Here is a 20,192-nt window from a genome sequence, read left to right on the forward strand (position 1 = left end):
TCCTTCTAATCTACCCATCTCTACGAGACAAATGACCATCCCATGGTGGACATGATGCTTTTTTAAATCCTTTCTACTACTGATGGATGTTTGGGTTGTTTCCCTTTGTTGAATATTATAAATAATGTTGCAATGAATATGGGAGTTCATTTGCAATACTAATTTCAATCCCTTGGGGTATATACCCAAAGAGGTGGATTGCTGGCACAGAGACACAAAGATGATCTCATTTATTGGTGGAATCTCAAAGTCAAACTCATAGGAGAGAGAATGTGGTAACCAGAGGTGGGATAGAGTGGGGCTAAGGAGAAGGGAGATGTTTGTCCACAGGGACAAAATCAGTTACCCAGGAGGAATCAGCTCTGATAAATAGCACACATGATGACTTTTGTTATTAATAATCTATATTTCAAAGTAGCTAAAAGAGATGTTCTTAACTGTTTTACCAATAAAGAAATAATGGTGGGGGGTGGGGGGAGTTCTGTTTTAAAATAGCTAGTTTGTGATACTTGTACTGAGCCCTGGCTCCCAGGATTAGAGCCCCCTCTTGCCCTTACATTTTCCCTCAGAGACACGCAGGTCCCATTCCTACCTTGCAAGCTCTCCCTAAGAGCTCCTGCCCATCCCTTCAGCTTAGTTTCTTACAGCACTTCACCACCCGCTATGAAGCAGCTAAATTAAAGCACCAGCTTCACCCAGCAATTAAACTGTAGTTCCTTGTATACTGTTCTCTTGTATGTATGGGTCTCTCAGCAAGGAATGCCTGCCTACTTTGTGCCTGTTCCCATCTGAGCGCTTTAATCCCTTCTCATTCTAGAAGACGAATTTTGCTGAAAAGTCTGGCTTTGAATCCAGGCTCTGCTACTTATTCACTCTGTGACCTTGGGCAAGTTTCTTAACCTTTCTGTACCCTGGTTTCTTCATATTTAAAATGGGAGTAATAATGGTATTTAACTTCATAAGGCTGTGTAGAGATTACATTATTGTGTGGCACATAGAATAATATAGGAATGTTAGTATTATTATGTTCCCCATTAAACTTGGAATAAAATCCAAAGTCCTTAATATAGACTAGCAGCTCTATGGATCTGCCTCGTCCCCACCACTCAGGGTTGGCTTCACGGTCATGTACAGTGGCACAGGGTCCCGTGCTCAGAGGACCTCAAGCTTGGTTTGATGCTCTACTATAAACATCCTCAAATTCTTAATATGCTTTCAGCAAAGGGTTCCACACTTTCATTTTCTATTGGGCCCCACAAATCACATCACTGGTCTTGCCATTAGCACACTAAGGTCCAGTCAGAGCAGCCTTCTCCTGGTCTTTCAAACACTCCAAATTCTTTCCCATCTCTGCCCCTTCTCAAACTCCTACATCTTCTGCTCAGGCCTTCCTGGAGGGCTCTAGGCAAATCATCCTTGTCCCCTTCCCTCCACCCACTATCATTCTATCTCTTAGCCCCTGTTTGCACCTTTCTGGATGGAAAAAATTTATTTTATTTACTTGCTTTGAATCTTTCCCACCAGAATTAAGAATGTAACTCCCATGCTAAACATTTGTCCTCCATAAAAAAAAAACAGCAGGTAGTGTTCTCTCAGTAAATATCTGTTAACGAACTCCGGGCCTCTTCTAGGATAGAACAATTACACTCAGGCTACCCTGAAAGCTGGTCACAACCTTGGTGCCCTCACTACAATCCTTCCTTTCTCTCCATAAATGTTGCATGGTTTGTTTGCACGGCTGTTTTTTCTGAATTTCAAAGAACCCCAGAATCTACGTGGGGTCTCTCCTTCCCATTTCCTGGCTGAAATCTGAATTGCATAATCACAGAAAGATAAAATTTGTTAAAAATATACATACCAAAGTCATATGGCTTAAAAAGACAGAAAGCAAAATTTGACACAACTATGGGGAAAAATAGAAACATCCATCATTATAGGAAAGTTTAAATCATCATGCTCTTACTTAGAGTAAGTGGACATAGCATCACATTTTTAAAAGCATGACTTGACCTGGACTCTCAGCCCTGATGGCTGTACTGCCAGGGCTTATCACATATTTAAGGGAGAAATAACTTTAGTATAACACAAGTGTTTCCAGATAGTGTTCACCTCAGAAAATCAGTTAGAGACCTGTTGTCTTTGCTTATCTAGAACAGTCTGTGTAACATTGTGACTTTATAACCCTGAATAAAAATAGAAATATTAGTAAATCAAATCCATATTTTTTAAGAGACTAACCCAGCATAACTGAGTTGGATTAATCTGAATACTTCAAGCTTGATTCAACATTAGAAAAATTCATTTAAGTAAAATACAATCTTAATCTGTTGATCGATTAAACAAAATAGTACTTTTTAAAATTTTTATTATTGGTTGTTCAAAAAAAATGGGAGTTCATAACCCACTTGAATCAAATGTGTGAAATATGATATGTCAAGCCAGTTAAAATGAAATTTTTAAAAATATTGGGGCACTCAACCACAGAGACACATTCTCAGCCCTATTTTGTATTTTATTTAAAGACAGGTCTCACTGAGTTACTTAGTACCTGCTGTCGCTGAGGCTTGCTTTGAACTCACAATCCTCCTGGCTCAGCCTCCTGAGCCACTGGGATTACAGGTATGTGCCACCATGCCCATTAGACCTCATTTTAGTGAGAAATTAAAGAATACCTGAATCAATAAGAGAAGGGACAGACCAGGTTCACAGAGTATGAGACTCAAAATGGTTCAGCTTCAATTTTCTCCTAACTGAACGCACTCCTGACCAAATTCCAACAGCAGCTTGTTAAAATACATATATGGAGAGGAAAGGGACAGCATAGCCAAGACACTACTGAAGGGAAAGTAAGGTAACAGGACTTCTCTGCTACTCAGGAAAACTTATCATAGGGCTGCAGTGATTCAAACAGCATGGTTCTGGTGTAAGAGGAGATAGGTTGGAAACACGTGCACACACACAGACACCTGCTGTGTTTTAATAAGTGTTAACAGGATACTAGACACCAGAAAATACAACTGTAACCCTACCTTGCATAGTCCACAAAAGCCAAATCAAGATGGATTATAAAGCTAGGTGAAAAGCAAAATAATAAAACTTCTGGAACACAATAAATATTCATGATCCAAGTGGTTAAGGACATACGTATTCCTTAAGCAAGGTATGAAAGGACTAACCTTTAAAAATCATGACAAATTGGTTCGATGTTAAAGTGAATAATTCTATTCATCATCATGCCCCATTGAAAGAATTAAAAGGCAAGCTACAGAGTGTGCAGCTAGGTTTGTGATGCATATAACTGACAAGAGGTTTCACAGCAGAAGGTATAAAGAACCAACTACAAATCAGTAAGAAAACCCCAACAGAAAAATAGGCCAAAAGTACTGGACAGGAATCTATAAAAGAGGATATAAAAATGTTCAATAAATGAAAAGGAAAAGGTATTCAGTCTCACTAGCAACCAGGGAAATGCAAACTAAAACCACATTGAGACACAACCCACACACCTACAGATTAAATTAAGGTTAAAAGCTAACACCACCAAAGACGTTGCAACAACTGGAATTTTCATACTTTGCTAGAAAAATGTAAAGTGGCACAACCAATTTGGAAATAGATTGGCACCTATCTAGTAAGGCTAAAGACAATACTCTAAGAGCAGCTTCTAAGGTGGCCTCAAGGATTCTTGCCTCCTTGTGTTTACATTCAGATGTCACTTCAGAGATGAGGTTTAAAAGACCTTGATTATCATTTTGCCAGCATCCACACTTGCCCTCCAACAGTCCATTTTCATCAAATTCCAGAGAAACATTTTTAAAAGTGCCAAATCAGGCTGGGTATGCAGCTTAACAGTGGAGTGCTTGCACAGCAAGTACAAGGTCCCAAGTTCAATCCCCAAAATTGTAAAAAGAAAAAAAAAAAGAAACCTGAAGTAAAAATGTCAAATCATACTCTACTGCTCAAAGTCATGCAAAAGCTTCCCATTACAGAGAAAATTAAAGTTATTGAGGTCCGCCATACCCACCTGGCCTTACCTGTCACCTTTCTGACCTCCCTACTACTTTCCTCCTTGCTCTTCCTCAGCACACAGGAATGCTCCGGTCACAGCCTCCACACAGGCATTCCTTCCTTTCCAGTGGCCTCTCTCAAGAGCACTCTGCAATTCAACTAGAGGACTAATCTAATAGATGGGTGTGGGGCCTAAGAATATGCATTCCTGACAAGTCCCCAAAAGACTGTGGCTGCTGATGTGGGGACCCCAATTTGAAAGCTGTGCACAGTCCCTCCAGTATCCATGGTGCACCATGTCTTGAATTCTCTCCTGCACAGCTGGAATGATAATGGTCACGCACTCTCCTAGCATGCACAGTGAAAATCATCCCTATTTTGTGTTCTGAAGAACTCCAGGTAAAAAATATTATGAAATATCTCCAGGATATTTAACTCTCACCACCTTCAAGGTCTTTGCTCAATGTCAGATCTTAATGATACCTACTCAGATGATCCTTTTCAGTGTGATCCCTCCCCGCCCCAATTTCCCCAGCTCTCCTTCCTGGATTTTTTTTCCTCCATAGCATTCTCCACCTAACATGATGTCATCAACTTACTCGTTCTTGGCTTTACTCTCTCTGCCCATGAAAAATATCAAATCCAAGATTTTTTTTTAATCCCAAGAAATAAGTAGACTTTTAAATATATATATAAAATATTTGAACTGAAAATGAATTGAATCCTTTCATTTCCTCAAATGTGAACTTATTTTTAAAAATATAAGTTGGGGCTGTGTTTGCAGCTCCGTGGTATAGCACTTGCCAAGCATACGTGAGGTCTTGGGTTCAATCTCAAGTACTACAAAAAATAATGGTAATAATTACGTGCGATTACAGGAAGACAGTTTAGTAGTAGGCACTAAAACCCTTTTGATACAGAAGAACGATGATTCCAAAATCAGCTTGACTATTTGCCAGCTAAATGTCTTCCAAAAGCTGATGGCACTTTTGTGGAATTCATCACCTTTAAAAAGGCTGGGGGGAAACAAGGGAGAGAATTGAACAACAGCAGATGAGGTAGAGAGGGATGATGGGAGGGGAGGGGAGGGGGGATAGTAGGGGAAAGGAAAGGTAGCAGAATACAACAGTCACTAATATGCCATTATGTAAAAATGTGAGTGTGTAACCGATGTGATTCTGCAATTTGTATTTGGGGTAAAAATGGGAGTTCATAACCCAATTGAGTCAAATGTATGAAAGATGATATATCATGAGCTTTGTAATGTTTTGAACAACCAATAAAAAAAAAAAGGCTGATAACAGGTGATAGAACAGAATTAGACAAATGTATACAAAATACCTTGCCCAGTTCTCGCCACTACAGAAATGTTCAGCAACTACTATCTCCTCTTTCATATCTCACCTTCTCTTGCTCACATTTTGTTAATGGTCTTTTCAGTTCTAGATAGAATTATATGCAAAGGCATATATTTTTTTTTTTAATGAAAACCTCTAATGACTGTTGGTGGAATTCCATCTTAAAACCTAACAAAAACATTTGCCTATCTCTCTTCCCAAAGTGGCCCACATTCTCCCTTAAATGAATGTTCTTTGTTTTACCTCAAAGACAACTCTCTAGATTGCTCCCATTCTCACTTGAATAAGTATCTACGTTCCTAAATAAACCTCTGTCTACGCCTTTGGGAAAAAACAAAAACACCTTTGCCTAAACTTTCCATAATGCTTTCAGGTGATGTTTCCCAACTCATATAAAATATAATGCAGAATAATGCCACCACTTTGCAATTTTCTGAGAAAGCATTCCAAATTGAACTCGCATAAAATATTAAATCTCCGCTGACAGTGTTCATTCATAAATGCATTTTTGGGCCTTTCTAAAACTTCACATTTCTTATCAGAAGTATTTTAGATAAAAATAAATTTTACAAAATGTCATTATTTTAAATCTACCTACTTAAAATATAAATGTCCTGGTCCAAGATAACCTATATGGCCATAATAATCATTTTCACAACTGTAATGAAACATAATAAGCATGGTATTCTTCGTGTTCATGATGCACATTCATGCATGACCTGATTTGCTGAAATAGAGTCTTTATTTCTGAACATTCCAAAACAGCAGTGTACACAGTAACAAATATTAAGTCATATACCATAAGAAAGCATTCATTAGTGCAAATGGGTTTTGTAAAAGGTCTATCAAAAGGGTTTATTTGCTTTAAAATGCATTCATTTCCAGAAGCATTGTTAATAAAACATTACAGTTTCATCTTTTGTAATAAAGTATTGAAAAATCAATTGTGGTATAGTAGCAAACATTGCAGGTATTAAGTGCAATGAGCTTGTGATGCCATTATAAATATGAAATCCATGGACGACAATAAATTAACAATGAAAAAGACAAGACGGTTTAACTCTGCTGTCTGGCTATCTCTTTGCAACACTTCAGATCATGTTGTGCTCATTCAACATAAAATTATGTCCCAAATTGTATGATGTATTTTTGCTGATATATTCCTAGAGCTAAAAAAATAGTACCTTACCACAAAAATATTTTTATGGCACAAAATTTAAGTTGTTTCATAGTGGTTCACATAGGTGTAAAAAGAAATAGGCACAAAAAATAAAATTCCTGTAAACTATAAAAAAGTAAAATTCAAAGCATATGTTATAGAACCTAGTTGTAAATATGCAATGTATTAAAATACAGAACATGTAATGGAAAGATGTTTAGAACACTTAAGTAAACTGAACAAGTTACTTTAAAAAAAAAAAAACCTCATATGGCAAAGCATTATTGATACATTTCAATTCTCTCAAAAAGTATTCAGGTACAGAGCAGTTCTACAAAAACTTCCTAGATCTAAGTGTCACAATACTGCAACCACGGGTTTGAGAATGTTGCAGTATCTCAGGCAAATATTTAAGTGCAATAATTAGTCTCTGGTGATTGGTCCATTGAAAAACAACGCAGGACATATGTTAAAATGCAAAAGGGAAAGAATATCCCAACGTCTGCCGTTACCCAGCCAGCTAGGTAACACAACCCTCATTTTTCACTTCTTTCCCATTCTTCAAGGGTACATAAAACTGCATCAGTAGCAACCATCTCTCCAGTTTCCATCCCTCAGTGTGCTGAGTGAAGACAGAGGCTTTGGAGGCTGCAGGAAACTATAAAGGGTTGAAAAGAGGAAACAGACTGTTAATAATCCCACGAGTGACATCACTTGCTTTGATCATCTCTCCCATCAATGCTCTTCCTTCAGTAATGACAAGCTACTGGCAGAGCAGTCCCAAACGTACCTTTCACATTTCTGGGCCTTCACAGCATGTGTCATATGTATACAAGTAAATCTGCTATGCAATGTATAAGTTGTTTTTGTTTTTTTTTTCAATCAGAAAGAAACAGATAAACTCTTTAATAGAAAAATGGCCTAAAAAACATAAATGACAATTTCACTGAATATAAATAGCACACGAACATAAAGAAAATTTCAACCTTATTAATAATCAAAGATTTGCCTATCACATTGCAAAGAATGTTAAAAGAATGATAATATGTGGTATTTCCTTAGTTTGGAAAAACAGACTCTCTCTTATAATCTGGCAACTTTTCCAGGGCTTCAGTTTGGAGACATATACAAGGATAAATGGATGGTCCACAATAACCTATATAGGTCAAATTATGTAATTCTTTTCAAGGATGAACAAGACACAGCTCTGCATTTACTAAGGGAAATAAGCCAGAATTTATTGAACAAACATATACCCAGATGATTTCTGTCTGGGTAGTAAGATTATGGGTCAGTCTTTATTTTCTCTTCTGTTTTGCAATAGTTTCTGAATTGTTTATGTTCTGAGTAATGATGACTTCTAATCAGAAAATAAAAAGCTTATAAAAATGCATAAAGAAGAAAAATTTACTGTTCCAACATCCCTTTCAAACTTTCACTATGGTTCCCTCCCTCTCTTCTTTCATATCCTCATTTCTCGTAAGAGTTGTTTGTATTTATTTTCTCATCATCAATCTCTCCTCAACTGGACATTCTGGAATGTCCAGTTCAGGAAGGGTACAACATGACCATGAGCTTGTCTAACATGACTTCTGCAGGTAATCTGGAATTTTGAAGGGAAAAAAGACCACTCTACCTAGAACATATCAAACTTACCAATATAAGCTGATAAAGCCCATACTGAGTATCACTAAGATGATTTTTAAATCGTAAGTGTGGGGAGAGAATATGCATATGCATACAAAACGTTTCCACATTTCGATATAAAAATGATTGATTCAATTAATACATACTTAAGATCCTACCCTGTGCTGGGCACTGGGAGTATGTGACAGTGAACCAAAGAATCAATTACCCTCCACCTTCATGGAGCTTACAATTTTGGACAGTGGTGTCATGTGAGCAAGGACCTGAAGGAGGCAGGAAGCAAGCCATGCAGGTAACTCAGAGTGGGAAGAAACTACCAAAGCTCAGGAAATAGGCCTTACCTGGTAAATTCAAGCTAAAGCAAGTAGTGTCTTAAAAGTGAAAAGAGTATGGAGTTACAGAAGAAGATGAGATCAGAGAAGAGGACCTGGCCACACAAGGCATGTCCTCCAGGGCAGTGACCTGCTGAGTTAAACTGAGTCAAAGCAAGTCAGGTGGTTCCTGGAGCAGTTTCAAACTTAAACTGCAAATGAAGTTATATAAACCAACAGGCCTACCTTCTAACAGGCTGTGCAATTTTGCTCCGAGGCAGGTTACTCCCATTTATTGCCAATGAAGGTCTTGGAAGTGCGCTGCGGCCCATGATCCCAGAAGCTGCAGCTTTGTTTGGGGTAGGGATTCCTGTGCTGGAATACAACTGTAAGCCGTTGGATAAAGGCATGTTACTGCTGCCTTGAACAGTTGGACTCACGTAGGCTGTGGCTTTAAGAGGCTGCCGGACAGACACTGGGAAATGTCCCACGCTGTGGACTCTATGTTGAATCTGTCCTGGTGATGGAACTAGAAGAGAAAACAATACTCATATAAGGAAACCTCTGCTGCCATCCAACTCAGGAAACATGTACTATATTCAGAGGAGCCTATATTGTCTAAAAGGAGGTAAATGACATACAGGTTCCAGATAACATTCAGCATTAGGAAATCCTAACCCTTGACAAGAGCCTCCTATCAATAGCCAACGCTGTGAAATGCCTAATTAGAGCCGACATGTGGACAGTGTGTGCATGTACACAAACCAATCCCCATGCAGTTGAAAATCCAAGTATGACTTCTGATCTCCCCCAAATTTAACTAGTAGCTGCTCTTGACCTATGTGAAATCTTACCAATAACAGTCATTCATAACTACTTTGTATGTGATATGTATTATATACACAGTAAAAACTATTTGAAACCCACAAGGGGTTACTTTTCACAAGATGCACAATTTACTGGAGAGAGGAACTGCTCAAGTGGAGATGATCAGTGTCCCAGGGCATTTTTCAAGAATACTACTAACAACCTGAGCTCACCACTACAGCCACAGGAGGAGGTCAGTAAATGATCACAGTAATACAGTGATGCACAACAGATATTTTTATGAGGCTATGATTTAATACTACATCTTTATGTTCATTTACACTTCTTTCTACTGAATGAGACTGGGTGTGGTCTATAAGTGTTGATGTTGGTAAATTTTGATAAATTTTAACTTTTATTAATTAATTTTTTTTTACTTATATTTGACAGCAGAATGCATTACAATTCTTATTACACATATAGAGCACAATTTTTCATATCTCTGGTTGTATACAAAGTATATTCACACCAATTTGTGTCTTTATACATGTACTTTAGATAATAATGTGCATCATTTCTAACCCCCTGCCCCCTCCCTTCCCCTCCAACGCCTCTGCCCTATCTAGAGTTCATCTATTCCTCCCATGCGCCCCGTCCCTAACCCACTATGAATCAGCCTCCTTATATCAGAGAAAACATTCAGCATTTGGTTTTTTGGGATTGGCTAACTTCACTTAGCATTATCTTCTATAATCCCATCCATTTACCTGCAAATGCCATGATTTTATTTTCTTTTATTGCTGAGTAATATTCCATTGTGTATATATGCCACATTTTTTTTTATGCATTCATCTATTGAATTGTGCTGCTATAAACATTGATGTGGCTGTGTCCCTGTAGTATGCTATTTTTAAGTCCTTTGGGTATAGACTGAGGAGAGGGATAGCTGGGTCAAATGATGGTTCCATTCCCAATTTTTCAAGAAATCTCTATACTGCTTTCTATATTGGCTTCATCATGGTATTGGCACCAAAACAGACTGGTAGACCGATGGTACAGAATAGAGGACACAGAGACTAACCCACAAAATTATAATTATCTTATATTAGACAAAGGCACCAAAAACCTCTTCAACAAATGGTGCTGGGAAAACTAGAAATCCATATGCAACAAAATGAAATTAAACCCCTCTCACCAAAGTCAAGTGGATCAAGGACCTAGAAATAAAACTAGAGACCCTGCATCTAGTAGAAGAAAAAGTAAGCCCCAATCTCCATCATGTAGGATTAGGCCCCAACTTCCTTAACTTCTTCCTTTGGTGCAAGAATTAAAATAAAATAAAATAAAATAAAAAATAAATCAAGACTCAATAAACGGGATGGACTCAAACTGAAAGTTCTTCTCTGCAAAAGAAACAATCTGTGAGGTGAACAGAGAGCTTACATCTTGGGAGCAAATCTTTACCCCTCACAAATCAGATAGAGCACTAATCTCTAGGGAATATAGAGAACTCAAAAAACTAATCACCAAAACAACAAACAACCCAATCAATAAATGGGCCAAGAACATGGATACTTCTCAGAAGATGATATACAATCAATCAACAAATATATGAAAAAAATGTTCATCATTGCTAGTAATCAGAGAAATGCAAATCAAAACTACACTGAGATTTCACCTCACTCCAGTCAGAATGGCAGCTATTGAATACAAATAACAATAAATATTGATGAGGATGTGAGGAAAAAGGTAAATTTTAACTTTTTATAAGAGACATTTATATTTTATGGTAGTGATAAAAATGGACTTATCTACATCATTTTATGCACTCACATACCTTTTGCTTAATTTTTTTATATTTCTAAACTATATGATTATTCTGCAAATTTCTTTCATACTTTCCACAAATCTCAAAAAAAAAAAAAAAAAAGAAAGAAAGAAAGAAAAGAAAAAAGAAATTTCATGCATAAGTGGACCCATATGGTTCAAACTGGTATCGTTCAAAGGTCAACTGTATATATAAAGCCAGTTCTAAGCACAGCCTTCTTTCCTTCAATGAATTTTATAATCTGAGTTCTTACTAGAAAAATGTTTCCTTGGTTGCCTGGAAGACATTAGGATTTCTTGAGGGTTGCCCTGGGGATGGTTTAATGGAAATAAAACAAGGAGACAATCTAAGAGTTACAATTAGAGAAAGGAAGACAGAAATGATATCTGTAGGTACAAATAGCTTACTACAAACAAATTCTTTAAAAAAAAAAAAAAAAGCTTTTTTTGTCTTTTTTTATACCTTTATTTTATTCATTTATTTGTATGTTGTGCTGAGGATCGAACCCAGGGTCTTACACGTACAAGGTGAGCGCTCTACCTCTGAGCCACAACCCCAGCCCTACAAACATATTCTTTAAAGAATATTTATTATGACATTTTCTTGTTTCATAAGGTCATTTTAAAGATTAAATAAATTAATATACTTAAAGTCTTAGAAGAGTGCCTGGCACTTAGTAAGCACTCAATTAACGAGTATAAGCTATTATATTATCTTTATATCAGCAGCAAAATCTCACATGAAGAGACCTCTCTGGACAGCTATTCATAAAAACTTCATGTCTTCACTCTCCCAACATTATACAATTGTTTCACATTAAAAAGCAATAAACTGTTAGACAGAAAATTTTAAGATGTTGTGATATTTTTCTCCAAAGAATAAAATGAATCAAACCTTGTAGAAAATGTTACTATATTCAAAAAATAAAGTCTTAATTAAAATAAAGTCTGTATATGAATTTGGTTCAGTTTCTTTTGACGCATAAAAAAAGAAAAATTATGTAAATATTAAGTCTATGGCTCAGTGAATCTTCAAAGCAAAGACATTTTTGTAGCCACTCCCCATCCCGAGATACACAGTATCACCAGAGCCTCAGGGGTTCTGTCAGGAGTCCTAGAGGCAATACTCCCCAGAGGTAACTTGTTCCTACTTTGATCATCACAGACTGGCTATTCCTGCCCTGAACTTCATCATGAATGGAATCACATGATACGCTCTCTCCTGTGTCTCAGTCATTTATGCTGATGCATGGCTATGTAGTATTCCACTGTATAAATGTCACAATCTCTCCTGATGATGGACGGTTGGGTTCTTTCATATAAGGTTTTATTAAAACCCTCTGAACATGTTTTAGTGATCATATGCATATTATGTTGGGAAAATATCAAATTCCATCACCTTAGGAAAAATGAATTTAATTACCAAGCCTATTGGATACAATATCAAAACATAAATGTTAATTGTATTCTAAATATTGGCAAATAAGGAAAAACTAAAATTTAAAAAATAATATTTATAAAAACATAAAAAAAAGAGGTTGGGGTTATAGCTCAGTGGTAGAGCACTTGCCTAGCATGTGTGAGGCACTGGGTTCAATTCTTAGCACCACATAAAAATGAATGAATGAATAAATAAATAAATAAATGGGCGATATTGTGTTCCTCTACAACTAAAAAAAAAAAAAAATTTAGAAAAAACCCAAATATTTAGAAATAATTTTAGGTTCATATATAGAATCTCTACATAACAAGCTTCAAAACATTGTTAAGACACATTAAAGAAGACCTAAATCAACAAAGGACTGGCCATTCCAGGTTACACCTGCTATTGTTATTCTCACAAAATTCAGTGAAATTCCAATCAATTTCATCTGAAATAAAACTATAGAACACTTCAGAAATAGATTCTCAGCAGTGTTATTTCTCATACATACAAGACAGATAACTGCCATTGATAAAAAAAAAAGAACTGATAAGAAAAACTGGTTAAAATTAATAGGCATAATCCTATTTACAAATGAGAAATCAAGAATTAAACAGAATATAACTTGCCCACAGTTTATGATTACGAAAAGACCCAAACTCAGGTCTCAACTACAACTATGTCTTTCCATACCATACTACCTTTCCAACTTTCTCTACCTAACCTTGGCTCCTTTCTGAAAGCAAAATGGCCCACAACCAGAAGTCTTTATGACAGAAACTGAGAAAGCATGGATAAAGAGCAAGGCTTGGAGTGGGCAGGGATGCTAGAGCAGCAACCCAAGTCTGGAAACCAAAAGTTATGACTGACCTTCTGTTACACAATGACACAACTTCTTGGGGATTTCCTAAGCATTATGCTTGACTTACAAATAATAATTTTTCTATTTTCTTCATTTCTTTTAGATATGCTAATTGGAATTTTACTGTAAAGAACTTCCCCTCTTTTCCATTTATTTATTTACTTCAGTATGAACTCATGGATTTATATTTCATTCTTTCAATTATGATCCATTATTATATAATCATTTATTCTGTGGCTCAAATTGTCCTAGATTTGGTCACTGAGAATTTCTTCAAACCGGTTCCTATGTTCTTTTGATATGTTTTATTTTTTGAGCACTTTACTCAAAGCTAGACACTCTTTTTGTTTCTTTTTTATATTTTTAGTTGTAGATGGACACAATACCTTTATTTCTATTTGTTTATTTTTATGTGGTACTGAGGATCAAACCCAGTGCCTCACATGTGCCAGGCAAGTGCTCGACCACTGAGCCACAAGCCCAGCCCAAAGCTGGACACTCTTCTTCTTATACATTCTATTCTATTTTGGGTTACAGGTTTTCCTGGCACTCAAATATGCTATTAACCACACTGAGTTGGACTCAATAAAAATTCCTAATTGGCATCATATTTTTTATTGTCAAAGTCACATTCCTCCTGTCCTATGTTTGTATTGTTGATTTCTGTAACTCGAATACAGAACTGTACATTCCTTTTAAATTTCTTCATGATACATTTGGTCCACTGATTAAGCTCATGACATAAATTTCACAGTCATTTCAGTTTCAAGACACTATTAAAGTCACAGATTGTCTCTGTGTCTTTATATAAATCACTAATTCAAATATTCAACAGGTCAAGCCCTAAGATATAACTCCATGGCAAGCATTCATGCAAGCATTCACTGAGTTCATTATGTTAAAGCAATATTCCAGTCGCTGGGAAAAGAAAGTCAAATACACTACCTCTCGGGCCCAGAGGAAGCTTATCTGGTAAGGAAGACAAACATACTGACAAAGCATGATGCAGGTTGAGTAGCCTTTACTCAAAGCGTTTTGGATTTTGTATTTTTCCAGGTTTGGGAATATATATCTGGGAATAATTTTGTGTAAGAAACAAAGTCCCAGGGTATATAATGCACTTGTGGCATCATGTCAGCATTTAAGTTTTTCAGATTCTGAAGCATTTCAGATTTTTGGACTTCTGGATTAGGGATGCTCAACCTGTATAATGAATAATAGAAATAAGCACCAAAAATCTACCTATTCTACACTTATTTGGGTGATATTTAGGAGAATGTGTTAGGGTCATCAAGGAAGAAATGAAGATTTTCTGAAGGGCTGGCATTTGGGTTGTATTTTGAAAGTAAATAGAAGTAAAGTGAATGAAAAGGGAGGGAGAACAATGTCAGGTAGTGAAGAACAGAATTTGGAGTCAGAACATCATAGTAGTTAAAAACATAAACTCCCAGAGTAATCGGACCTGTTTGAAATCTATGTTCTTCCATCTGCCTGGCCTCAGGCAAATTGTCATTTCACCTGTCTAAAATTTAACCCCAACAACCTATAGGAAGAGCATGTGTAGGAACAGGGAAAAAACCCTAGAACCACCAAATCCTCACACAAACTGGAGCACCATGTTTAATGCTTACTGATGGGTAGAACAGATAGAGATGTACTGAAATGTAGCAAATAAAAACTATTGTCCACACACTTCTGTAGAAATGCTACAGAATGGTGAACAACAAGACCAAAGCAATAGCTAGACAAAATTAATGTGTTTATTCAAAGTAAAAGTATCAGGCTGACAGCTAGAAAAAGGAGACTCTACAAAGAAAAAAGAGGTTACTTTTATACAGTATGGATAAATTAATGACCATTTAATATGTCTGCTAGCATTGGATATTAAAGGCCTGTATGTAATTGAGTGTTATTACTTGGGAACATAGGCACTGGTGAAAATATAACTCAACTGTAGTGGCAAAATACAGAAAAGTTACAAGACAAGGAGAAAAAGTTCTAAAAAGAAGAATTGGAATAGTAAGTTGTTTTCCTTAATGGTGTTACAACTAGTTAAAAATTGTAATAAAATTAAAATTTATTAAACTTACTACAAGATTGTATTCTTGAAATTCCATTTCCAGCTCCATGCAAGCTTGAGTCAAAACTCTGACTGTTCCGCACGGTGACTGGAGAGCTAACATTGCTACTAATAGCAGTAGTACTTGGCATCCGGGCTAGATTAGGCATACTTCTTCGGAGCTTATCTGGAAGAGAAAAGAATTTTACTAATTTTAAAATAACTAAATTTCAGGGCTGTAGCTGTAGCTCAGTGGCAGAGCACTTGCCTAGCATGTGTAAGGCACTGGATTTGATCCTTAGCACCATATAAAAATAAAATAAAGTCATTCTGTTCATCTACAACTACAAAACAAATTTTTTTAAAAGTAACAAATTCCATGCCAACTAAAACACTTGTTTTCAAAAGTAAATAAAAACATATTTGCTCAATAACAAAAAGCATCATGTGCATAATGAACAAGGTAACAGAGAATTAACCTCTTCTATCGGAAAACATACTCTCCAACGAGAAGAGTTTCACCTAATCGCTTGTTATTAAAAGAAAGTATGTGTCCTATAAAAAGAGATGGCACCTATCTAATCAGATACTACCTGTTTGTTCCTACTCAATAAGTGGATGAAATTATGTCAACTAAGGTTGAAAACAATCTTACAGCTATTTAATTTAAAAAAAAAAAGTAGACATTACAAACTTATTTTAAAACCTAGGAGACTAGCAATTAGAGAAATGCAAATCAAAACTACTCTAAGATTTCATCTCACTCCAGTCAGAATGGCAGCTATAAAGAACACAAACAACAATAAATGTTGGTGAGGATGTGGGGAAAAAGGTACGCTCATACACTGCTGGTGGGACTGCAAACTGGTGCAGCCAATATGGAAAAATGTATGGAGATTTCTTGGAAAATTGGGAATGGAACCACCATTTGACCTGAGGGAGCTATCCCTTTCCTGGGTCTATACCCAAAGGACTTAAAAACAGCATACTACAGGGACACAGCCACATCAATGTTTATAGCAGCACAATTCACAATAGCTAAATTGTGGAACCAACCTAGATGCCCTTCAGTAAATGAATGGTTAAAGAAAATGTGGTATATATACATAATAAAATATTACTCATCGATAAAATCGAAAAAAATCATGGCATTTGCAGGTAAATGTATGGAGTTGGTGAATATAATGCTAAGTGAAGTTAGCCAGTCCCCCCAAAAAATCAAATGCTGGATGTTTTCTCTGATATAAGGAGGCTAATTCACAGTGGGGTTGGGAGAAGAGCATGGGGGGGAGTAGACGGACTCCAGATAGGGCAAAGGAGTAGGAGGGGAAGGGAGGGGACAGGGGTGTAAAAAAAATGGTGGAATCAGATGGATATCATTTCCCTAAATACATGTATGAAGACAGGAATGGTGTGAATATACTTTATATACAACCAAAGATATGAAAAATTGTGCTCTCTATGTGTAATATAAATTGTAATGCATTCTGCTGTCATATATAACAAATTAAAATTATAAAAGAAAAAAAGAAAAAAAAACAACTAAAAAATATTTTTAAAAAAAAATAAATAAATAAAAAATAAATAAAACCTAGGAGAGTCAAAACTAACACTTGCCAAATCTTTTGCCAACATATCAAAATGGAACAAATTAGTGAAAGTTCAATGTGAGATGTCTTTAGATATCCACTCATCGCACAAACAGGACCATGTGAACTTTTGAGAATGCTAACTCTCTTTAGTGCACCAACAAAGAGATTGCAAAGACCAAGAGAAAGCTTGGATCTCTTTCTCCTTGCCATGTGTGTCTGTGGCCACTAGGAGGCAGCAGAGTCACACACAAATCTCAACCTGGTTCGGTTTGAAATAAGGAGTAGCACAAATTTAGAAGGCAGTTTTTTCTTTATTAATATACAACCCCCACTGCCCAAGACTACAGTGCCTGTATCAGGTCACTCAAGCTCACAAAACAAACAGTATATATGAACTCTAAGCCAAACCCTGTTCAAGTACAAAACTAGATTCATTTCTTTCTTCCGTTCACACATTTTCTTCTACATTACTAAAAGTTTCCCAAAATGCATCTTTTCTCTCCACCCTAGACTCCAAGTCCTGTTAATTATGCCTAACATTTAGTGAACTCTTCCAATGCCAGTGACCCCAACCAACCACTCAGCCAGCTCCCAACCACAGGAGGGCACTCTGATAGTGTGAGCACGATGGTCCCTCCATTCCATCCTTCCCCATTCTGTGGAAAGAAGGAACAAACAAGGGAAGGAATATTTATTGTGCACATACTAAATGCAAGGCATTCTAAGATGTTTGGGATACCACAATACATAAAACAGACATAGGCCCCAATTCTCATTGAGTTTGTGGTCTAAACTGCATTTTCCTCAGCGTTTTTTCCACTATTGATGCTAAGGGGGGAAAAAACAAAACCTAAAATAAATTGAAATTTAAAATTAACCTTAGTTTCTTCCAATTGAAATAAATTAAATATTAAATGGATAGCATTTAAAAAGGTACAGTTAAACTTTTGGAAGATCACAAACCATTGTAATACCTTTTTTTTTCCTTACTTAAATTCTACAAGATATCTTTATTAATAAATATCCCAAAATACCAGGGCATCCAAGCTTAGGGTCATTTTCTTTCACGCTAAATCAGAAAACCAATGATAAGCTTGAATTCTAAACCAAATGCATTCAAGGACAAGCCAGACTCATCTCCTCTTCCTCCTGCTGCACACCCTGCTCCCTCTAAATTACTTAGACTCATCAACTCTGACTTTGTCCAGTAACTTTCACCCCATGGGGTAGTGTAGGGAACAGACAAGCATTATAAGCATTCTCATACAGTAAGTATAATAAAGTATAATAAGAAAATTTAGTGCTATGACAGAAAACCATAAAAATGTTTTACTCAATTTGCTAACTCTCACAAATACTTAAATAATTAGCATATTTATCCCCCCTCACAGGAGCTCAGACACCACCTAGCTGAGGTATCCATGACTTACATATTCCCTCACTCTCCATGCTCACTTCTAAATAACACTCAGATACTGCTGTTGACTGCTAATTTCTTGGCAATTTTCCTCATTATAGTATTTTTTTCTTATCCTCAGGGATCCCTCCCAACTAGGGGTCCACAGTACCAAAACACACAAATACCAAACTTCTTTCTCCTGTACACGCACACCTATGATAAAGTTTAATAAAAATTAAGTTGTTGTTAATCCTTACTATACATAAGAATATACTATAAGAACATCATTTAAAATTTATAAATTATTTAATTCTGAGAGTTTCTATTTGATATTTTCTGACCACAGTTAACTGTGAGTAAATCAAACTCAAAAAGCTAAGCCTTAATGGGGGTTGGGGGGAACAGGACCTCCTATAACTCCTTGAGGCTTGATTTGTCATTAAAAAAAAAAAAAATGTTTTTGTGATGCTGGAGATCAAACCCAGGGCCTGGTGCATGCAAGGCAAGTGTTCTACCACTGAGCTACATCCCCAGCCATCCCTAAGGTCAATTTTTACTAATCGTATATCTAATACCCTCATATTCCTATTAAATCTCCTAGCCCCATTCAGCAGACATTTAATACATTCAGCAAGTATTATGCATGCATGTGCAAGTAGAAGGTATGTGGTGGAAATGAGGACTTAAAAGGGATAAATTCTTATCATCTACATCTAGGTATTTTGAAAATACCTAGATTCAAATCCCTCTGACTCCCATTCTCAAATGCGGCCATGAAGTAAGCTTCAAATGAGACTAAGTTACTTTCACTCCATATTTTTAAACAGCAAGGACAAAGAGGGAAATAATTATATGCTATTAATTAGAAAACTGAGATTCTAATTCTTAAATTTATAATTCTTTTAAAATTTCTCTCCATCTACCATAAGTTTTCAAATATTTAGAAATATTGAAATAGTATGATAACAAACAGTTGAATATTTTCTAGCTAGATCTACTGATTGTATATGTGAAGATGAATTAAATATGGCAAAGCAAAAACATTTGTTTGCTTTAGTTAAACATTATAAAAGCTGCAGGCATCTTGACACTTTGAATGCATATGAATATCCTAAGAATAATTCTATAGAACCACAATATTTTCATCACATACAAGCAAAATAACATCAAAACCCATACACAAAAATTTCCAAACATCTCAAGAAAGTCTTCCCTTAAAATTTCCCCCAAAACCACTATCTAGTCAATAAGGTTCACGCATTATTCTTTGTTATATCTCCAATCTTAATCCAGATGGAGTCTTCAAAACCAATCTTTACACACACTTAAATACCAACTCAGTTTTTCAAATCTATAATCCTGAAATATGCCCTTACAAATAAAGCCTTCCAAATATAAAGATTAGGATACCATGCCTCTTGGAGCGAAGATTTGAGATCCAGGCTTTGCCTGAGCATTTGAAAATGAGGTTCACTTCCCTGTCAAACAACTTAGACTGTATTAATAACTACACATACTTTAAAGTTCAAGGAATCAAAAGCAATGCTCTGGTTTTTATCTTCCCAAGAAATCAAGAATTTAATCTTCAAGGACTGAGACGCAACAGAAAATTGGAGGAACAGACCAAAGAAAGAATGCAAATAAGTTTGCTCAGAGCCAAGGGGTAATAGACTCACCACTCCATGGAACAAAGACTCGGGAATCTTCAAGAATTGAGGAGAGACTTAGTTACCCACCAAG

The 20,192-nt window shown here is 36.2% G+C and overlaps 1 protein-coding gene across 1 annotated transcript in view; it reads right to left on the reverse strand.

Annotated features, from left to right (window-relative positions):
- Positions 1–6,089: 6,089 nt before the first annotated feature.
- The window catches only part of Slain1 (SLAIN motif family member 1), a 59,788-nt gene continuing 45,685 nt past the window's right edge, over positions 6,090–20,192 (reverse strand). The window contains exons 5-7 of the mRNA XM_015499329.2: positions 15,493–15,648; positions 8,730–9,012; positions 6,090–7,183 (exon numbers count right to left, since the gene is read on the reverse strand). Coding sequence (XP_015354815.1) covers positions 7,108–7,183; positions 8,730–9,012; positions 15,493–15,648 — 515 coding nt within the window. The 3' untranslated portion in view covers positions 6,090–7,107. The remainder of the gene's footprint in view (positions 7,184–8,729; positions 9,013–15,492; positions 15,649–20,192) is intronic.

Source organism: Marmota marmota, unplaced genomic scaffold (genome assembly GCF_001458135.2).
Source record: "Marmota marmota marmota unplaced genomic scaffold, marMar, whole genome shotgun sequence".
NCBI classification, from domain to species: Eukaryota; Metazoa; Chordata; class Mammalia; order Rodentia; family Sciuridae; genus Marmota; species Marmota marmota.